Genomic DNA, 18,831 nt, shown 5'->3' with positions numbered 1-18,831 from the left:
TTAGCCCTGGTCAATATTTCTCTCGCCTACTGATCCCTAAATATTAATAGTCATCGTGGCAGAAATTGAAATCTCTTAAAGCTTAGCAACCAACAGGCAGAAAAATGCTTGTATGGTATGCAAGAAATAATTATTTCTTAGGGAAAAATGGAAATCATGTAATTACATGGTGTCTTCATCTATCTGGAGACAACGAAAAAGGCCACCTTTCTGATTTCAGAAGTATTTTTAATCTAAAAAGATGTAGCTTAAGCCATTTAAGATTTGCTTTCTAAAATTGATATTTCATGGAAATTTTATTTAGGTCATCTTCTTCTCTAATGGGATTTAGTATAATTTGTAAAACTGACACCTCTTACTTTTTTCTTTCTTTAGGACACAGAGGACATATGCAATCTCAGTCTAATTTAATATATAAGTTTATGTATTTACATATGTCTTTTAAAGCTTTCCTTGTAACAAATATAACAAGCTTACTCTTTTGCTGAAATAACTTAAAATCAATATGCATTATAAGTAGTTGGGAACCAAGAAAGACAATTCTAAAGTATGTGTAAGAAGATTTCATGTTGCGGTTAATACATTAAAAAGTCTTAAAATAAATGCTTGATCATTTGGATCTTCAGTTCTGATCTAACATGTATGTTCTACAACAAAACTTTCTGAATTTGAACCTTAACCTTGAGCTGAGTTGAATAATTCTTAAGCATAGCTGTAGACTCCCTGCACTCTAGTATCTGGGCTGAAAACTTAGAGATTTTTAACTGAATCTGCATAAAAGCAGTAGGCCAATTTAGCACGATACAAAGCAGTGAGAGGAAGGTCTCTTTTTATTTCCAGTCTTCTTGGGACTTGTCTGTAGATTACAGTAACTGCTATGACATGCTCTATTTACAGGTGTTCATCACCATTGATATGTATACTTTGGTTTAATTCTAAAATTAGCGTAATTCTAGCCAAACAACAGAATAAGCAATGAATAAAGTAAGCCCAGGATTAATGAGACTACATGCATACAACCTTTAGTTCACATGGCTTCAGTAATATCCATGTATTGCATTACTATGAAAGATTATAAGCACGGTCTTAGGAAATTTAGTATGTAGTGACACTGTGACTACTTAAGGGAAGTGAGGCTGGGAGGAGACCACTTTTTTCTAATGAACTACAGAGAAAGTTTAGATCAAATTTTGACCTAAACATGTAAGAGATAGCGATGAAAGGAATTTCTGTTTGAGTGCAGTATCACGTAACCAATTTTGGCATTTTCTTTATGTATATATGTAATATATATCTCCTGTTTTGACAATCGGAGCAAATTGAGGAATAACTACAGTGTAATTACTTTTGTTTTAAAGAGATCAATACGGTATCAAAGACGTGTTTTTTCAACAAGTGTGATAGATAATTTAGCTGTCTAATGCTCAATGACTTTTCCTTAAAATATTGGAGAGAAAATTGTTTGTTTATTTTTTCTTTCAGATGTTAAATATTTAAAAGAAGAAGATGCAAATCGTAAAACATTCACAGTCAGCAGCACACTGGATTTCCTAGCAGATCGCAATGATGATGGCGCAGTTGTAAGTTGCAGAGTAGATCATGAGTCCCTAAACTCTACACCTCAGATAGCAATGCAGGTTCTAGAAATACACTGTAAGTAATACATGTTATATATGCTTCCTTTATAGTTTTGTTTTGTTTCAGAGTTTCTATTGTGGGAAAATTATAAAAATCTCTGGTATTGTGCGGATAGGTAACATCTTTCTTTTAGCCAACTTGTCTGGTTTGTATTTGGTTGGGTGGATGGGTTTTGGGTGGGGTTTTGTTTTTTGTTTTTTACAGGAGTAACTCTACAAAGTTTAATGACAGCTTTACTAGTGAAAACACTATGGGACTGAGTTCCTGGTTTGCTTTGAGAAATGGTAGAGAGGAAATGCATTTGTCTTTTGTTTATCATTGTAGCAGCATGAAAGAGTTCTTGAAAATCAAGATCATAGTGGTTCGCAATTTTCCTTGAAAGTGTCTAGAAACTTGAAACAAGGGTATGAAGAAGCAAAGTTTGCAGCAGACTGCCTCAATAACTTTGAATCATGCTAATGAAACTCTGTGTCATGCTGTTGATAACACAAGTCCAAGAAGAAAAACCCTGTAGAATTTATTTTTAGGCCTTGTCTATACAGGATCTTACGCTAGATACTCCAAACTTCAGTTGTTTTGTATCTCAATATATTGACTTATTTTTTCAAATAGGATTTCTAGAAACTTGATCTTTTCCGCAGTGCATTGTTTCAAAGTTGAATGAACATGCCTACGTATCTGTGTGCCCTACTCTGAAGTCCTGTTGTCCTTTGAGTTAGGTTGGGTTTTTTCAGTTACAAACTGTGAGACACTCAGGAGAACACCTTTTCACCATAAGATGACATTTTCATATTCACTTGCATTATACCTACCATTCTTCAGGGTACAGCTATTTGGAATTCTGCAGAACACCTGTACTTTTGATTGCCAGCTAGCAAAACCAGGCACCTGCAAAATATTGTCAGACCAAGTGAAGGGAAGAGACCTATCATGGATCTGTTTCTAGGGTAGGCGTAATCAAATCACCTACCCTAGGTCCTGTGATAAAGCAGACAGGCTTGTCCGTAACGCACACAAGCTTCCAGTAACTCCAACTAGTTGTGGAGATACCATGTCAAGGACTGCTGGCATATATAACTTGTTTCTAAACAGGCATATTTCTAAAAGCATCTAATACTTGTAGCACATGTAAGATGCAGTAATGGCAAAAGCACTCCATGCATAGAAGCTGACAGCATTGCTAAAAATGCCACCTGAAAAAAGTCTGAAAATTAGGAGGATGTGAATTAGCATCCACAAGTAATATGTACTGAAAATAACTGTTTTCTTAAACATTCTACCCATCATTTTACTGAGGTAGATCAAAGCCTTTCTTCACCAAATGTCTGTTAAACACCTGCCTCCCTTAACATGTTCAAATAGCATCTGTACTAAGAGACATGAATCCTTACCAGATTTATTTCCTTGAATTCTAAATCCAACAACCATCAGCCACTGAGCTGGCCCATGACTTCACTTCCAGATTGCTTGCCCTTCCTCCAGAGCCCTGCTGAAGATGTTGGCACTACAGGAGATGAACCAAATTCAATGGAACAGTAGTACATACAGAAACAGGACAGCTATACAAGGTTTAAACTGAGTCACAGTGGCTGCAATGTAATCTGATTCAGGGTAAAGGCAGGTTTCTGGTCTGCATGAGCATCGTAAGATCATAAAGCAAAGATGCCTCTCTGTGGCCTCTCACATATAAAACCTCTGGAATATTTGTTTTCTTCCCATTTGCAACCTTGGTAGCCAGACACTATCTTGCTAAATAGCAGTAGGGTGCATCTTCCTCTATGCCTGGTGCTTCATGTTTTGAAAAAGACCCTTCTCTCTCTTCTGTGGGTTCACTGAAGTTCTCTAAGAAGGAGAAACCCCACAGGGCATTTACAATTACTAATGTGCTTTACGTTGCTGCCCCCCCCCCCCCCCCCCACCGACTGCCAACTTATCAAAAGCCACACGCACAAGTGATTATGCTCTATCGTTCCTGCTTGCTCCATTAATTGTCCACCAATCAATTTAATACTCTCCAGCATGAGTATAGAGTCATTATACATGGAAAGATAAGTGAGAAATGTGCCAAAGGAAGCTCAAGTTTAGAAGAGAGGGTGGAAATACCATTTAAAACCATGGAGAAAGCAGTATTTTGTTACTGGTGACAAGGAGACTGAGAAAAGGCTATTGTCCTTTTCCTTACCACCTACAGCTCCATGGTCAACATACTCAGAAGTCTTACACTGGGCAAGTTTCTAAAGGAAGCTTTAAAAAAGAGATGGAGATTCAGGGAACTACTGATGTGGTTCAGCAGAGAGCCTTGAAGGAAAAGAAGAAGGATGATTTACCAAAGCAATCCTAAAGACTCCGAATGGAGTACAAAGCACTGTAACTGGGCCCCTTGATTTTATTCTCCTCGTATTGCTCACCATTGTCATGGGTATTACTGCAGTCACTGGAAGCTCCTGGCTTTTTTCCATCAATCCATAAGATTTCAAACATGTAAGAGACATCCTATTTGTATTAATGAGAGGCATGCTCACAGGACCCAATGTGAGCTGACCCAATATATCCTCAATGCCACCTGACAGCAGTGCAAAAATAGTGCTGACAAAACAGATGAATTATGGGACCCCATGAGAAAAGTCAGGAGAATTTTTTAATCTGATGTCCTGTAGGCTCCGAAATCACAACCAAGTAGTGTGGCATTGCTCCACTTGTTCTGAACGTCCATGGGGTATTTCAGATGGGCAGAGAGCTATGGGAGAATGATAAGCAAGTACATTAAAACGGTCAAACAGAACAGCACAAATGAGCATTAGTTTGGGAGAGAACAGATGCACAATTACTGGGCATCACCCACTAGAACTGCACTTGGTTTTTAAACATCTTCCTAAAATCCAAAGAATTTTTTCTGTGGTACATGGATGTTCCTTACAAATTAGCAGTGTATCATCACAGGTTAGAAAAAAAGGGCAATAATAAATTGTCTAGCCATTTCTGTCCTGTATAATTATGCCTGAAAGTAAAAAAAATAGTCTGCTTTGTTTCAAGAAACTAGGCCCTGACAATGGACAAAACATTTATGGCTTCATCAAAACAAACATTAAAAAAAAAAACAAAAACAAAAAAAAAAAAGTGAAGAAAACAACAGAAGAGTAGGAGTTACAGGATTGTGTTTGCATCCAGTGGATGATAGGTAGAGAAAAAGGAAAGTAACGCAATGGTTGGAATGACAGGTTTTTATTTATGCCTAGTGAAAGACAGAATAAAATTAAATGTGTCCTAGACGATGAGACTATATGAAACAATATTTGTAATGACTCCATGGAGAGATGTAGATAGAGGTGCTTATGAGTCCGCACAGCTGCTTTTATCATCAGCTTTAACAGGAAGTAAACTTAACAAAACAAAAGCCAGTAATGCCATCAGCAGCAATATCAATGTGGAATATACTTTATTCCCTCTTCTTCCCCTTACACAAATCTTAGCTTTTATTAGTGTGATAGAACAATCAAATCAGCTTTCCCCAGTAGTATTACAGTACATGAAATGAAGCTGAGGACTAAACTTCTAAGATAAAAAGTTTGTATTTTCTTTTAATACGTATATATGTGTATGTAATAGAAATAACGTCTGAGTCCTGCTGCTGCTCTTTTTTTTTTTTTTTCAGTAGTTAGGTCCAGAAGTAGAGATTACCTATATTATTTATAGTTTGACCAAAATAAGGATATCTTGAAGGAGACCACAGTCAGTCTTTGTTTTCTCAGGGCTTTCCAGATTGATTTAGCAGACTTCAAATATTAAAATAATACCGATGCTGTTGGGGTAAGCATACTGTACCCCACTCCAGACTGTGCGATAATTAGCTCCTCCAGTCTTTTGAGCTTTATTTATCATTAATTTATGTTGTGTCTCACTTGTGCCTAATCCTGTTCATCTGTATGTCACGCTCTGTGCACTGCAGGGCAGCCCAATTGCCCAAGTCTTTCTGTCGTGTTGAAAGGTTTGGCCGTAACTTAGTTTCTGCTTGGCCATCAGAGGTTTGTGGTAGCATGACACTGCTTGCTGAGTCTATTTTTCCTCTGACCCTTACTGTCAACAGTAAACCTAAAATAGACTTGTATCCCCCGTGGCTTTACTCTGAAGTTTGCTTGTCAGCCTAGCTGCCACTGATTATTAGGAAGTGCTTCTTGTAAGTGATAAATACAAATCTCAAAGGGCTATTTTGTTTCATTGTTTACTTCTGTGTTCAAACTAAACTAAGAATGCATTCTTTGTTCCTGTATTAAAGAATCACAGGTTCAGTACTTCAATTTTGAAAGCTTCTCAGTACAACTTTTACGAGATTATACACTATAAGTCCTCATGCACACTCCTGAAAAGACATTTTGATGGCAAGTACAACTTCTTGTCCATGTCTGGGAAGTGAGTGAATTCTGTTCATCCCTCCTCAATGTCTCAGAAGTGTTTTTTTCCCAGAAGCAGCATCTTCTGCTTTCCTCCAGGTCTTATTTGAGCAGAAGCCAGCCAACACATCATTGCTTCATACTGAACAGAGTGCCATAAAATTACCCAGTGGTAATTACCTTACCTTAGTGAAGGTTCTCTGACTACAGTAAATTACCCAGCAGAATTAATTGTGTACATCTGCCCCAGAGGCAGCTTTTGAAGCTTTAAAGTGAAATCAAATCATTTGAACTTCAAACCTAATCACTGTGATTCTAAAATGGCAGCTGTGATATGATCCGTGCTAACGGACTCAGTGAGATTTTGCTCAAAAGCTGACCACACTCCCAAATGACAGCACTAATAAGCTAAATATGTGTTATGTAAAGAAGTGTCTAGAGAGGCAATTTGGAGTAAATTCTATATTGGCAGACACAGATGTGCAGTGAATTGTCAGTCTGACAAGTCTATAGCCATCAGCTAACTTGCTTCTACAGGCTATTCCAACACTGTTTGTGTAATAGGCTGTTTCTTCATTTGTGGATTGTTATTAGATTCTTTTGCAATGAACGTCTGAACTTGACTTTAAAATTAGGCCGCTATTCCAAGAGAATGTTGGCTATTGTCCGGGAAATAAACTTATTGATTTTGAATTAAGTAAACAAAACGCCTTGAATGCAGCAGACTACAGATAAGCAAATCAGCAATGCACTGGTGCAGCCATGTAGAAAATTGTGTGTGTGTGTGTGTGTGTCTAACAACAGTGTACTACTACTGTGATTTCTGATGTATTAATGAAGGTTTCTCTGACAACAGAATGGCCTTAGAAATTCTGCTGGTGTAAAGCAGAGTAATTTTATCAAAGAGCTACACTACCTGATGCTCACTAAGACAGTTTAGCCCAATATTTTTACTTGGCTGGTTTCAAGTTTTTATTGGAACACAGTTTCTACAATTATACATTCTGAACAAAAATAAGTGAAAATATATGAAATATAATATATATGCGTGTGAATATGTGAAAATATAAGATATGAAAAATAATACATAATTTATATTCATACAGTACTATGTGCAATAAGGCATTATATAAAAATAGGCAAGAAAAGGGTCATCCATAGTTGACTGTTAGACTCTTTGTCCATGGAGAATGCCTAAAACATTTACAGTTGCACATCAGAACACTATTTGGAGAAAAAAAAATCTTCCTTAAATCTTAATGTTTAATTCTAATGCATTAGTTACATTTTAAATATCTTAGGGTGGCTGTTCAGGGTGACTGTCTCAACCACAGACTTGCTGTGTTTTTGTAGCTCAGAAGGGGCAGATGTGTGCCCATGAAAAAACACACAGAATTGGACACCTCTTAGCTATGATGAAGTATGAGGGGGGGTGGACAGTTTTCCCTGTTGCCTACATATGGTCCTTCTGCACTGTAAATGGATAAAGTATGGCTCACACCTTCATTTTCTTTCAAGTGTGTGGCTGAGGCAGACCATTTGTCTTATTGAAGCTGTTCAACTAAGACATAAGATTTTCATTTTCTTTTAGCGTGTTGCTTGATTTTACTTATTTTAGCTATTTTCCCCAGCTTTGTGCTTAAGAAACTTTTTTGCTCTTGAACTTTGCAATGAGTTATCTCCTTTCTTCCTTGGCCTCAGGATTAGTTAGTTAGTTAGTTAATTTTTACTATAGGTATGTCTCCCAGAACTCCCCAGGAGTTAAGCCGTACTCATGCGTTAGGAACAAAGGCACGTTGCCCTTTTGCAGAAGTAGCTTGTACTGTCTAGGCAGAGAACATGTTTTTCCAAAGTAAAGAAAATATGAGAGTTGGAAGAAATTTCCTTCACTGCTGGTGGTCTTTTTTGGTTCCTGATCAGCCAACAGCATTATTGGTCGTTCTCATTTGCTTATGACCATGTCTCCATTATGCTGCGTGACACCCTCAAAGACACACTGGCTAAAAGTAAAATCTGGAAATATTTGGAACGATTACACACTGCCTCAATCTTTGTATGGACAGTCTGGCAAGAGATACATCCCCAGAGTCAAGAAATGGTTTACTAACTACGATAATGAGATGTCACAGCCTTCCAATTTTTCATTTATTTTTTAACAGGGCCCCAAAATATTGAGCCAGCTCAATATAAATACAGATAGACTGTACGTTGAGTCAGGAGTGAAAATAGCTGCAGTGTTTGTAAGAACTGAAACTTGTTTTGGCTTTGCCATGACAGAAAAAGTTTATCTAAGTATATTTTTAGTCAATAAGCTTAAGCACACAATCCTATAACTTCTGATACAGTGAAAAGACCTGGATTTTCCAAGGACATAATTCTCTAGGGCCATAAAAGAAAGAACTCGCTTGAGATTTGCACATCCAGGGCTTTGCAGTTCTCTATTCCAAATTAGCACGATTTGCTCTCTTGCTATATCCATTTTATCTTAGAATAATTTGACTGTTTGAGAACTGTGACGCCTCAGAGTCCTCTGGAACTTGTGGAAGGTGGCCAATATCTCAAGCTTAAGCCTTCTTTCAAGAGTAACATGATGGCAGCAGCACATTCTCTGGCATGGCCCATCCTTTTGTATACTGCTCATAACAACTGGCAAAGAAAATTTCCCTTTGAGGGAACAGAATTATTTTGTTCCAAACAGATATACACCTAATGCTTTAGTCGGCTTTAATGCTTTATTCGTCAGAGTTCTTAGACTCAGCTCTGGGAATGAGACACATTTAGGCTATGTGTTCTTTTTTTGAGGAAACAGTCTGCTGTAATCATTGTACAGCTACCTAGACCCAACCTTTTGAAAGTCACTAAGTCATTATCAGAGTGTCATCTCTTATCAGTCCTTCTGCTAAGCATCCCTGACAAGGCCAGGTGTGAATAATAGGCCACAAGAGGGAAACCCAGAACTTTTTTTTTTTTTTTTTTTGAGTGATTTGTCAGGACTCAGGGTGCTGTAAGAACCATCTCTGTGCTTCAGACACCAGGGAGTGCTGGGTTTTGCTCCAGCACTGGTCTGTCCCAAGGATCTTTTTTACATGTGTCCTTTATCCTTAGCAATGAAGTATACTTCCCATCCTGAGTTAATGTAGGCTAGTAGCTGGTTAGTGTAAGATACCACCCAGCATCTTGATCACTTGGGCTTGGCTATAGCAATATTGTTTTCAGGATGTGCTCCATCTATACAGAATAGGAGTCCTGGACCTCTGGTTCCTAGATCTCAGCTTTTCAAGTGGGTTTCTCTGTCTGACCTTATCTGACAACTTAGATGGTCTTATTGATTAAAGCCACTTTTCATTCCTGCTTAAAAAGCAAGAGGGCTATGTTTTCTGTGTGATATGCAGACAGGTCCTTGGCCTCTCACAAAACCTCCCTCTCTGATCGTAGACGATCTCTGTAAGCCTAAGCAAACGGGGAGTGAAAATCTGCCAAACATTTAAATCCTTTAGGAGCTCATGAGGAAAAGCTAGATGTTTTCTTAAATGGCTACCTGGGTCTGACAGAGAGGTACCGTCTCTTGTGACTGATGCTCCCATTCTTTAAAGGTCAGCTATCTGAGTGGTGTTCCTGCTTTTCTCTGTCAATGAAGATGTTCTTGCTGGACTGCTGTGACCTTGAGAATGAGAGATTTTCAAGATGATCCAGTTGACTCCTCGTTACATTGTGAGACAAGTTTACCCTTTGTACACATTCAGGTTTCCACCCAAGACTCACCTGTGTTGAGATACTCTTCTGGTATTTTTCAGAAACAGAGTTTTTTTATCCCAATATATCTCAATGTTGTTTCAATACTTCAGTGACCATTCTTTCCATGGTCACTGGCTCCCTTAAAGGAGGGATATTTCCATATTTACCAGTGTAAGATGCAGTTAAAAATAGTAATAATAAGAATGCAAATTAAAAGATACAGCCTTCAGTATATGTACACCTCTTCATATTGAATGAAAAGTAACTAAGAAGTTATTCTAATTAATTATTTAGCTCAATAATTATGTAAACACTGTTAATAAGTAAAATTATCTTGTTTAAGCTTTTCATATTAGTGAATGCTTGAAACAAATGAAACATAAAGGATAGTAACTGTAAACAGTAAAGAATGATATCTGTGAACATGAAGGTTCAGTGCCACAATTTGCATGTTTAAATGAGATCAATTAGGTTAATGATGGATGAAAATAAGAAATCCATGATTTAAATGCAAAATAATTCAAAAACTTGTGGGTCCATTTACTGCCAAACTTTCATCTTTCAAAGGGGATATCTAGTTCAAAGGGTTAATGTACAATCCCGACCTTTCCCATCTGGAGGCTTATGTTCAAATATGGTTTACAAGTGAAATATAATCTAAGATAATGTATTTCTCTCTAAAATCTTTTGGAGGGAAATCCACAGAATGGCTTGTCTATTCTGTATGGAAACTTTAAAATATGGTGTGTGCAGGTTATTTCATTTGCTTGTTGTATGGTTAAGAGAGGGCTCAAGAAGCTTTCAAAAGAAGTTTGGGAGGGAACTTTTAATTATATTAAAAGTAGGATAATCAGGAAATAAATGCAAAGTAAATATAATTCCATTTCAGTGGAGTAAGCCTTTAGGTATAGGAAGGACACAACCTGTGGTAAAAGGACTGAAAAGACAGAGGGAATGGCTACACCGGTAAATGGAGAACAGTGAGGTCGCCCCTGAACCAGTTCCAGATACGTGTTTGAACCACACAGTGCTTTGCCATGTAGAGATGCTAGCTTCGGTCAGTGGCATTTCTGAATTAATGAGCACTGATGGGTTAAAATCTGTTTCCTCTCTGGAGGGGAGGCTGGGGACAGAACCTTACAGAGCTCACTGTAGGCTTTTGAGGTCGCATAGTTAACTTGGTCATGACTGGCCACGTGCCATTGTCATCAGTAGAAATCCCCACAGTGAGTTAGTCAAGGCACTGGAGGATATTCTCAGGTGGACATAAGAAAGAGAACAAGTTAGTTCGTCTTTCTGAAAAGACCAGAAAACTAATGTAATGGTGTAAAAAAAGCAGTGCAGCTGATTTCCTGTAATGGTAAACCTTTCTCTACATAAGGAGGCAGGTTCCAGAAATAATGATCTATTCCAGACAGCCCACCAGCAATAGCCTCAAGACTGGCTGGCTGAGTTTTGAAGCTCCTAATCTAAGTAACAACGAGTTACTGTAAAAGTGATTAAAAAATAATTTCTCTGTATCGTATTTGATAAGACGAATACCTACATGAATATAATGTGAATATATTAGATGATCTATGTTAGAGATATGTAGTGGAAGCTAGAATTTACAAGTTTTTAAATATACTTGTTATAACTAATTTATATCGGGTAGCACTAACAGGACAATAAAGATTGAGTGGGTGAACGACAGTCCAGTGTCTGAGAAGTTCCACATCAGGTCCCAATTGGAGCAAGAATTTTTCAGGTACATCACTAAGATCCATTAAGCTCCATGCTGCCTTTGCAAATATGCTTCAAATTATCTTTTTCATTTTTTCCTAGCCTAGACTTGGTGTTATTTCAAACGGGATCATCTTGGAAGGAGACTGAAAATTACAGAATCTGTATAGCTCACACCCCAGGTTACAACTCTGGTCGCCTTCAGCCAGTCAGCCTAATGACAGAAGGACAAAACTTTCCAGGCCTTCCCTATAGAACTGTTTGGGGGGGCTGTTTATTTCCAAAACTAAAGACTAGCAAGCAGGTGAGACAGTTTGGAGGAAAACACGTATAGAGATTGTTAGTAGCACCTCCCAAGGAATAGAAGTTTGCCTTTCACGAGAGTGTGGTATATATCTATAAGAAACAAGTCAAATCTTCATGTTGTCGTACTACTGCTTAGATATTTTTATATAGATTGAACTTTTATAGTGCCTGATATCTGATACGTATGTCAGAGAAAGGCTTGAGGGGGTATTTGGCTATGCTGAGCATCCAGAGCTCTTATTTAGTCCTTCAGCAGTTTTGGATATCCTGCAATTCTCAAGCCATATTCAAGATGATTTAAGTCAGACATAACAGAAAACTGAAGGCCTTAAGCAAAAGAAACGGAGGATGCAGAAGATAAAGTTACATTGAAAGGTCATGTGCTGACCAAGAGTTAGGCATTTCTTGATAACATATATGATTTAGGCAGAAGGGGTTTTTTTTCTTTTGCCTTTTTTCTTTACTCCTCTTAGGTGACATGGCAAAAATAAGATAAAATATAAATAAGTTGGAGAGAGAACAATGTAAGGCAACAGAGATGTTCAATGGAACAGAGAGGTCTACCTATCTGCAGACACTGGAAAAATGGAGATTGTTTAGTCTGAAGAAGTGGTATGACAGGAATAATTAAACAAGATAAAAGTTTTAAAACTAAGCTTCATCACTTGCGTTCACTGAAGAAAACAGAACTGAGTTGCTGAAGAAAATATTATTTCTACCATATCATTTATGTGTGTATGGGACTTAATGGATAACTAAGAAACTAAAAGTGACCCATCCTGCAAAAGCATGTCAAGGGGGATAGCTGTATTTACACAGGCAGTGCTACTGGTGTTAACTCTCTTCATGACATTGCCCACATTTAGAGCTGTGGTGACAGTGCCACTCTGTCTGCCACTTAATTCAGCAGGGTCTACTGATATATCCAATGCTATGCTCACATTTATCTCTGCCAGTTTTAAGACCAAGCACAAAATAGGTAAGAATGATCAATGAACACATTACATGACAAAGGAATGGTAAGGCTTTAACACATTTTAAATGGAGCAGAGAGGAACTGTGGAGCTTTGGTAGCATAACTCCATCTTCTCTTTCACCTTCCCAAAACCCCAAGCCACACATGATGTACTATCACATTGTAATTACTTTTTTTCTCTTTAGCAATTGTGGTGAAGGAGTATGGTATGACTGACAGGTGACATGCTGAAACAGGTACTATGAATATTGTTAAGAAAGTACCAGATAATCAGCGTTCACAGAATTAGTAACTTAAAGGGTCTCCTGCCAGGTTGGTGCTTGAATTCAAACACTCATGAATTTCAAGTGTCAGGAGGGAATATTTCACTGATTGAGCTTTCTTTTCCCCAACATTGGTATTTGGCTGCTTGTTTTGCATCCAGGAGAGTGTTTTTACACTCTTCTGGTACAAACTGTTATTACTTTTTTCTTCAACAAACATCGTTTTTAACTAAATTAAAAGAGACAAGATAAAAGATGACATAATATTCATCAAAGAATCTCAGATAACAAAGGGACCATATGCTGTTTCTGGTCCTGCTTGACTAAAGTAGTTTTTAAAGGAGTGTAAAAGGAAGATATAGGAATATCCATGTGGATATGGCACCAAGTATTCCCTTTTATCAAAGCAAAGTATTTAAAAAAATATTATAAAGACTAATTTTACAGTATTATTGAATACATTTATTGACATGAAATACCATTGCCATGACACAATCATTTGATCTAGATCGTCTCACAAATACTGCTAATAAAATAATTTGTCAGATAATACTGAGTTTTTCTCTCATCGGTTTAAGCAACGAGTCATTCGTTATATTCTGAAGCAGAGCTTACTGTACCTCCCGGGGTAATTTGATTAAGTTTACCAATGCAGACTTTACGAGTGCTTATTCAAAGCAATAGGGTACAGGCAGAAGCTATGCTACTTGTCATTTACAAAAGAAGCCCAATTTTGGGGAATGCTGATTCACAGCTGTAGGATGCACACAGCTGGTAAGTGTACAAGCTATTAAAAATGGTGAGCACTTTCACAGAGCTCATTAGAGTACTCCTCTCTCTTCTTTCAGATCTCATTCGGGATATCCAATTTGATGTTTATTTTTGTACGTACTAGAGTGGTTTGTCCTTGGAATTTACTTTAAAAATCTTTTTTTCTAAGCTTAATTACTTAGGGGTTGTTATAGAAATAGGAATAAAATTGTGTAGGAATGCAGAATTTTCAAGGAGTTTTGTAATTGCTATCCATATATGAAAATTATGATCTTCTCATGGTTTCTGGGAAAAAAAAAAAAGATACCTTAAACTGTCCTATGCTTCCTCCAGTGCTAATTAATCTGGAAAGTAGATACATCATCATTTTCAGAGGTATCTGCTTATTTTATCTTTGCATCTGGAAATGATGGAAAGGTTCCAAGGAAATAAGAGAGAAAAAGCATGATGAAAAATGTAGGAGGCTGTGACATAAATAGATTTCACAAACATGCTTTTTGAAAAAACAGACAAAACCAGGTAGAAAATAAATGAATTAGTCTCTCAGGAAATACTTTTAAAATCTTATCATCTGGCAGTCATTTATTACCAGGTAGCAGTAATCTTTTATTATTGGACTGTTAGATTTTTATAACATTTTTTAAAATGAACTGTTGTTGTTCACTGCCACAATAAAATATCAGAGAAATTTATGGAAGCTTTTCAATATTCAGAAGGTTTGTGGTCATAAAATAAAACTATGAAGTAAAGACATGCTGTTTGTAGCTCATAATTTAGCTAGACCTGTAAAAAGAATAGTGTGTTATAATGAATCAATCATACTAATTTGGACTCTGGTACAAAGAGGAAATGGTGGTTAGTGTGCGGGGTAAATAAATAAATTAATTAAAAATGGCATAGTAAACCTCAGTATTATTGATCCAGGCAGGAGATGATTATGTGAGAACTTAGAGTGGTCTGCGAAGAGTCAGTGGGCAAGAGCAGGAAGGTGGGGGGCTATTGCTATTTCTATCCCTTTTGGTGACAAATGAAAATTTGTGAGATTTCCTGGGCAATGGCAATTGCTGGCTACGCAGACAGCTTGAAACAATAACCCTCGCAGAGATAAACCTACCTATTCATATGAGAAGTATAGTAATATTATGATCTATTGCTCTTGGAACTCTTGTTAGAAGTAATGCAGTGGGTTATGGTGAGAGAAGAGCGCAGTGAGCCTCTTTCCAGTGCCTCTGCCAAATGGTCTGGCAGCCATGACATGGATGTTATACCATAGGTAGGGCCTATGTATTTTGTTCTGTAGGTTGCCTGGAGCTCAAGCGAGCATTTTCCAAACAGTAGTGGTAGTTAATACGACATGTTCCCTGTGTTGCATGAAGTTCAAACCTGGCATTCATGGGAAGCTCACTGATCACAGTGGGAAGCGTTGCTCTGTCACACAAGCATAGCTCTCCTCCCAAATGGATCCAATGGCACATTTACTATTATTGGATCCAGTGCAGAATTACATTGTTAAACAAAGCCTTTTCTTACTAGCAGTACTTTTAAGGCTTTTAAAATCAGCGTGTATAGAAAAAAACAACTAGCCACAAAAGGTAATTAAAAACATCCAGTCATCATCCTAAAAGTTTAAATAAGAAGGCAGTATCAATGTTTTTCGAAAGAGGGATTTGAATAACACTTGTAGCACATCCTGATGCATTATGAGCACGCGCTTCCTCTGAAAACCCAACAAGGGAGGTATTCGTCCCTCCTTGTATTGATGTCTTTCCTATTACTGTTAACATAATTTGCGCTCAAACACTTAAGTCCAACAAGGATCACAGACTTCATTACAACAGGCTCAGCTTCTTACTGCAGGTGGAGAGATGTTCATTAAATAAACTACAGAGAGAGAATCACCTTGAAAGAAAACACATATCCGAATCAAAGTATTCCAGTGGAGGCCTAGGGTCAAATTATGTTAATGGGCTGTTTTCAGTTATTTAGAACATGAAGAGAGAAAGGATTATGTTTGCCCTGGTTTTGAAATAGGCACCTGATAATTTGGTTGCATGGAAACTACTCAGATGTGAGGTCATTGTTTTGGAAGTTATTATATTGTATAGAGGTGCACATTTTTATTTGCAACAGGCAAACTTATTTGAACTGCTGTGCCTCCCTTTCTACCATTTTCACTAGGTCTAGCTCTTTTGTTACTAGTTTGAACTTGGAAGACTAAGTGGGACATTGTGAAAAATAAAAAAACCCCACAGAATCCCTCATGTTTTAAGAAAGAGTGATTTTGACAGCATATATCGCACTTATATATGCCACGCATAGAGGAAAGAAACTCACCAGTGGATTTTTCTTTTTGAACCCCAAAGACTCATAAACTAAAATAATTCAAGAGATTAATCTTTCTCTATACACCTTATATATATTGAACCTTATATGTTACTGTCACGAAATGTGACATTTTTTCTGTGCCAGGTCTTTTAATATCCTGCAGACCAGAAAAAATACATTCTCTGATGAAGGGACAACATTGGAAACCAAGACAAGCGTGATTTCTTCTTGACACTGTTACCCGTTTCCTTAGAATGATGTGAACCAACCTTCCTCTAAGTTGAGACCAATAGTACTTTATGTACTGATTGTTACTTAAACAGCAAATAACTTGTTTTATATTTATTATTCAACTACTTTGATCATGACAAAAACATGATAGCCGGGTACAAAGAGAAGATCCAAACATTTTGCAAAATCCTTGTATAGCATGCAAAACCATTTTCATTGAAATTTTGTACATCCCACATCTTCTGTTATGCCCTTTTGCTTTGAGAAGTAGGAGTTACAGACTTCATACAATAAACACATTGAAAAACCCAGACTTGAAGGGGCACTGCACTTCACATGAAATAGTAATGTGCAAACATAAATGCCCTAGCTGAATATATATCTGTCACTAGTTTGGAAAAGGTCTTCCTAAATTTGGGCTGGTATTAGTAAAATATCTAATGTCCGCTTCTGCCATCGTGGTTGCCTTTAGTGATTTTTAATTTTTTAAAATTTTTTAAATTGTTTAAACATTAAAAATATTGCCATCTTTGGCAAGTAAGAAGGATACTCTGAGGGCACCAGCTTAAAAGCCTTCGAAAACATTTCGGTAAAATTTTTACATGTAAAGCCGAAGAATGGATGCACCAAAGACTTGATGCTAAGCATTGACTGCTTTCAATTAAGCATCCTAGGAAATGTGTAGGGAATATTAAAGTTTTATGGGTTTTTCTTTTTATGAGTATCCTAATCCAGCTTTAGAAACCTTTTTAAAATGTAAGATGAATGGTATAGTCCATGTTATGTTGGCACTAAACGTAAATAGGGACAATTTGCACAGTACCAAGTTACTTGTAGAATTCTAATTCATAATGTGGAATGGGTTAAGAATTTTCTCATGCCTTTTTTAGTGTGTCAAAAAATCCTGATTTATCAAACTAGGACATAGGTAGGAAAAAAAAGCTTTTTCAGATTCAAAGTGAAATCATAGTTCCATACCTGAGTGGAAAGGAGACCTTAGAATACCTGGTAGACCTCTGCTATTGCACGGGAGGTAAACACACAAGTCCTTGCACTCTTTGAATCAGACCAAACCCTTAATCCACAGGCTCTGAAGGGCTGAATGTTTTAATCACTGAATTACTGTCAAATAAGTATTTTGCTGGATCTGATCTACTTAGTGTGAATACTTGAGTACTTGGTGGAATAAGGAACCTCTTTTTCTCATAAATCACTGCATGGGCTCTAATAACTCATCTAAAGAACTTGGTGAACTGATTAACACTTCTCATAAAAATCGAATTACCTCTAAGTGAGGGAGTATAGACATAGCTTCCTAAAACTTGGGAGTATAGCAGGCCTCTAAAATGTAGAATGCTGAATTACAGGACACTTCTTCAGGTATTAATAACACTATCACTGTAAGTGAAAAGACAGTGTGCTTGTTCTGTTTTGCTTCCTGAAACTTTAGCCACATTGGAAGATAGTTGGGGTGCCAAGTTTAAATTTCATAGTAAGTTATTGCTTTTTTTTTTTTTTTTTTTTCCCCAAAGTATCTATAATTTAGCAGAGAAAATGAAAATTAGGAGCCCTGACCTGCATCTCCACATCTGGTACAATATTCCTTTCTAAGTTTCTACGGAGGAGAACCACTAAGCCTTTTTCTGTTAATTCTCCTTTCCCTGGAAACCCGACAAAGGCTAAGATTTGAGCAACATAGAGGTTTACCTTTTAACAAAATCTGCAGAGAACTCTAGTGGCAAGTACTGTTTACATTACAGCTAAACATACCTCTGTCTCAATCCTCTGGAGAAAAGACTGATGCATGCATCTTTGAAGACCTGCATTTCCAGCACTATTTGAATTCTAATGACTATGAGATCACTAATATATCTACTCCTGAATAGTCAATTACTTCCAATAATCATTTCTTAAATGTCTTAACAAAATATATGTACTCCACCCACCCTAACATTTGCCCAAGAGAAGTAGTCTTATTTTCTGTTTCTAGAATTGTAATTACATTCACTGAAGACAATCACATTAGGGAGACATTATTTGATAAAATAACAAGATGCTATCATAATATCGTCATAATGTTACCATTTTGTCTCACGACGTGATTTTTCTTCTGAAATCTGGTTATTCCCACGCACCTTTTGCTGATCGATACCCTGCATTATTTATGGGTCATACTTTCATTTAGTTACTCAACCAGTAGATGGGAGTTCCTTGAAAAAGTGTACACAGAAGCTCTGGTAATCCAGCTGGCTAAAGACTGAATGGACCAAGGACTTCTGAAGTTACATAAGAAGAAGTGTCCAAATTACTTTTTTACTATCTTGGGACTAAGAAGAAGGTAGTAGAGATTCATTTTCTGATTCTGTTGGTAACCTGCTTTATGATCTTAAGTAAATTTATTTACTTTTATGAATTCAGTTTTTGCTTTTACACTGTGGTTGTCAAAGGCTTACACATATAGTTTAACATAACTTAT

General features: G+C 37.1%; 1 protein-coding gene across 5 annotated transcripts in view; it reads left to right on the top strand.

Moving 5' to 3' along the window:
• Positions 1 to 18,831, top strand: part of CADM2 (cell adhesion molecule 2) — a 688,977-nt gene that overhangs the window by 560,599 nt on the left and 109,547 nt on the right. For all 5 annotated transcript variants that reach the window (XM_075769404.1, XM_075769413.1, XM_075769394.1 and 2 more), the window contains one exon: positions 1,483 to 1,653. In XM_075769404.1, coding sequence (XP_075625519.1) covers positions 1,483 to 1,653 — 171 coding nt within the window. The remainder of the gene's footprint in view (positions 1 to 1,482; positions 1,654 to 18,831) is intronic.

This window comes from Balearica regulorum, chromosome 1, assembly GCF_011004875.1.
Source record: "Balearica regulorum gibbericeps isolate bBalReg1 chromosome 1, bBalReg1.pri, whole genome shotgun sequence".
NCBI classification, from domain to species: Eukaryota; Metazoa; Chordata; class Aves; order Gruiformes; family Gruidae; genus Balearica; species Balearica regulorum.
Note: the sequence above shows the minus strand (reverse complement) of the source record. Positions and strands in the feature narration are given on the sequence as shown.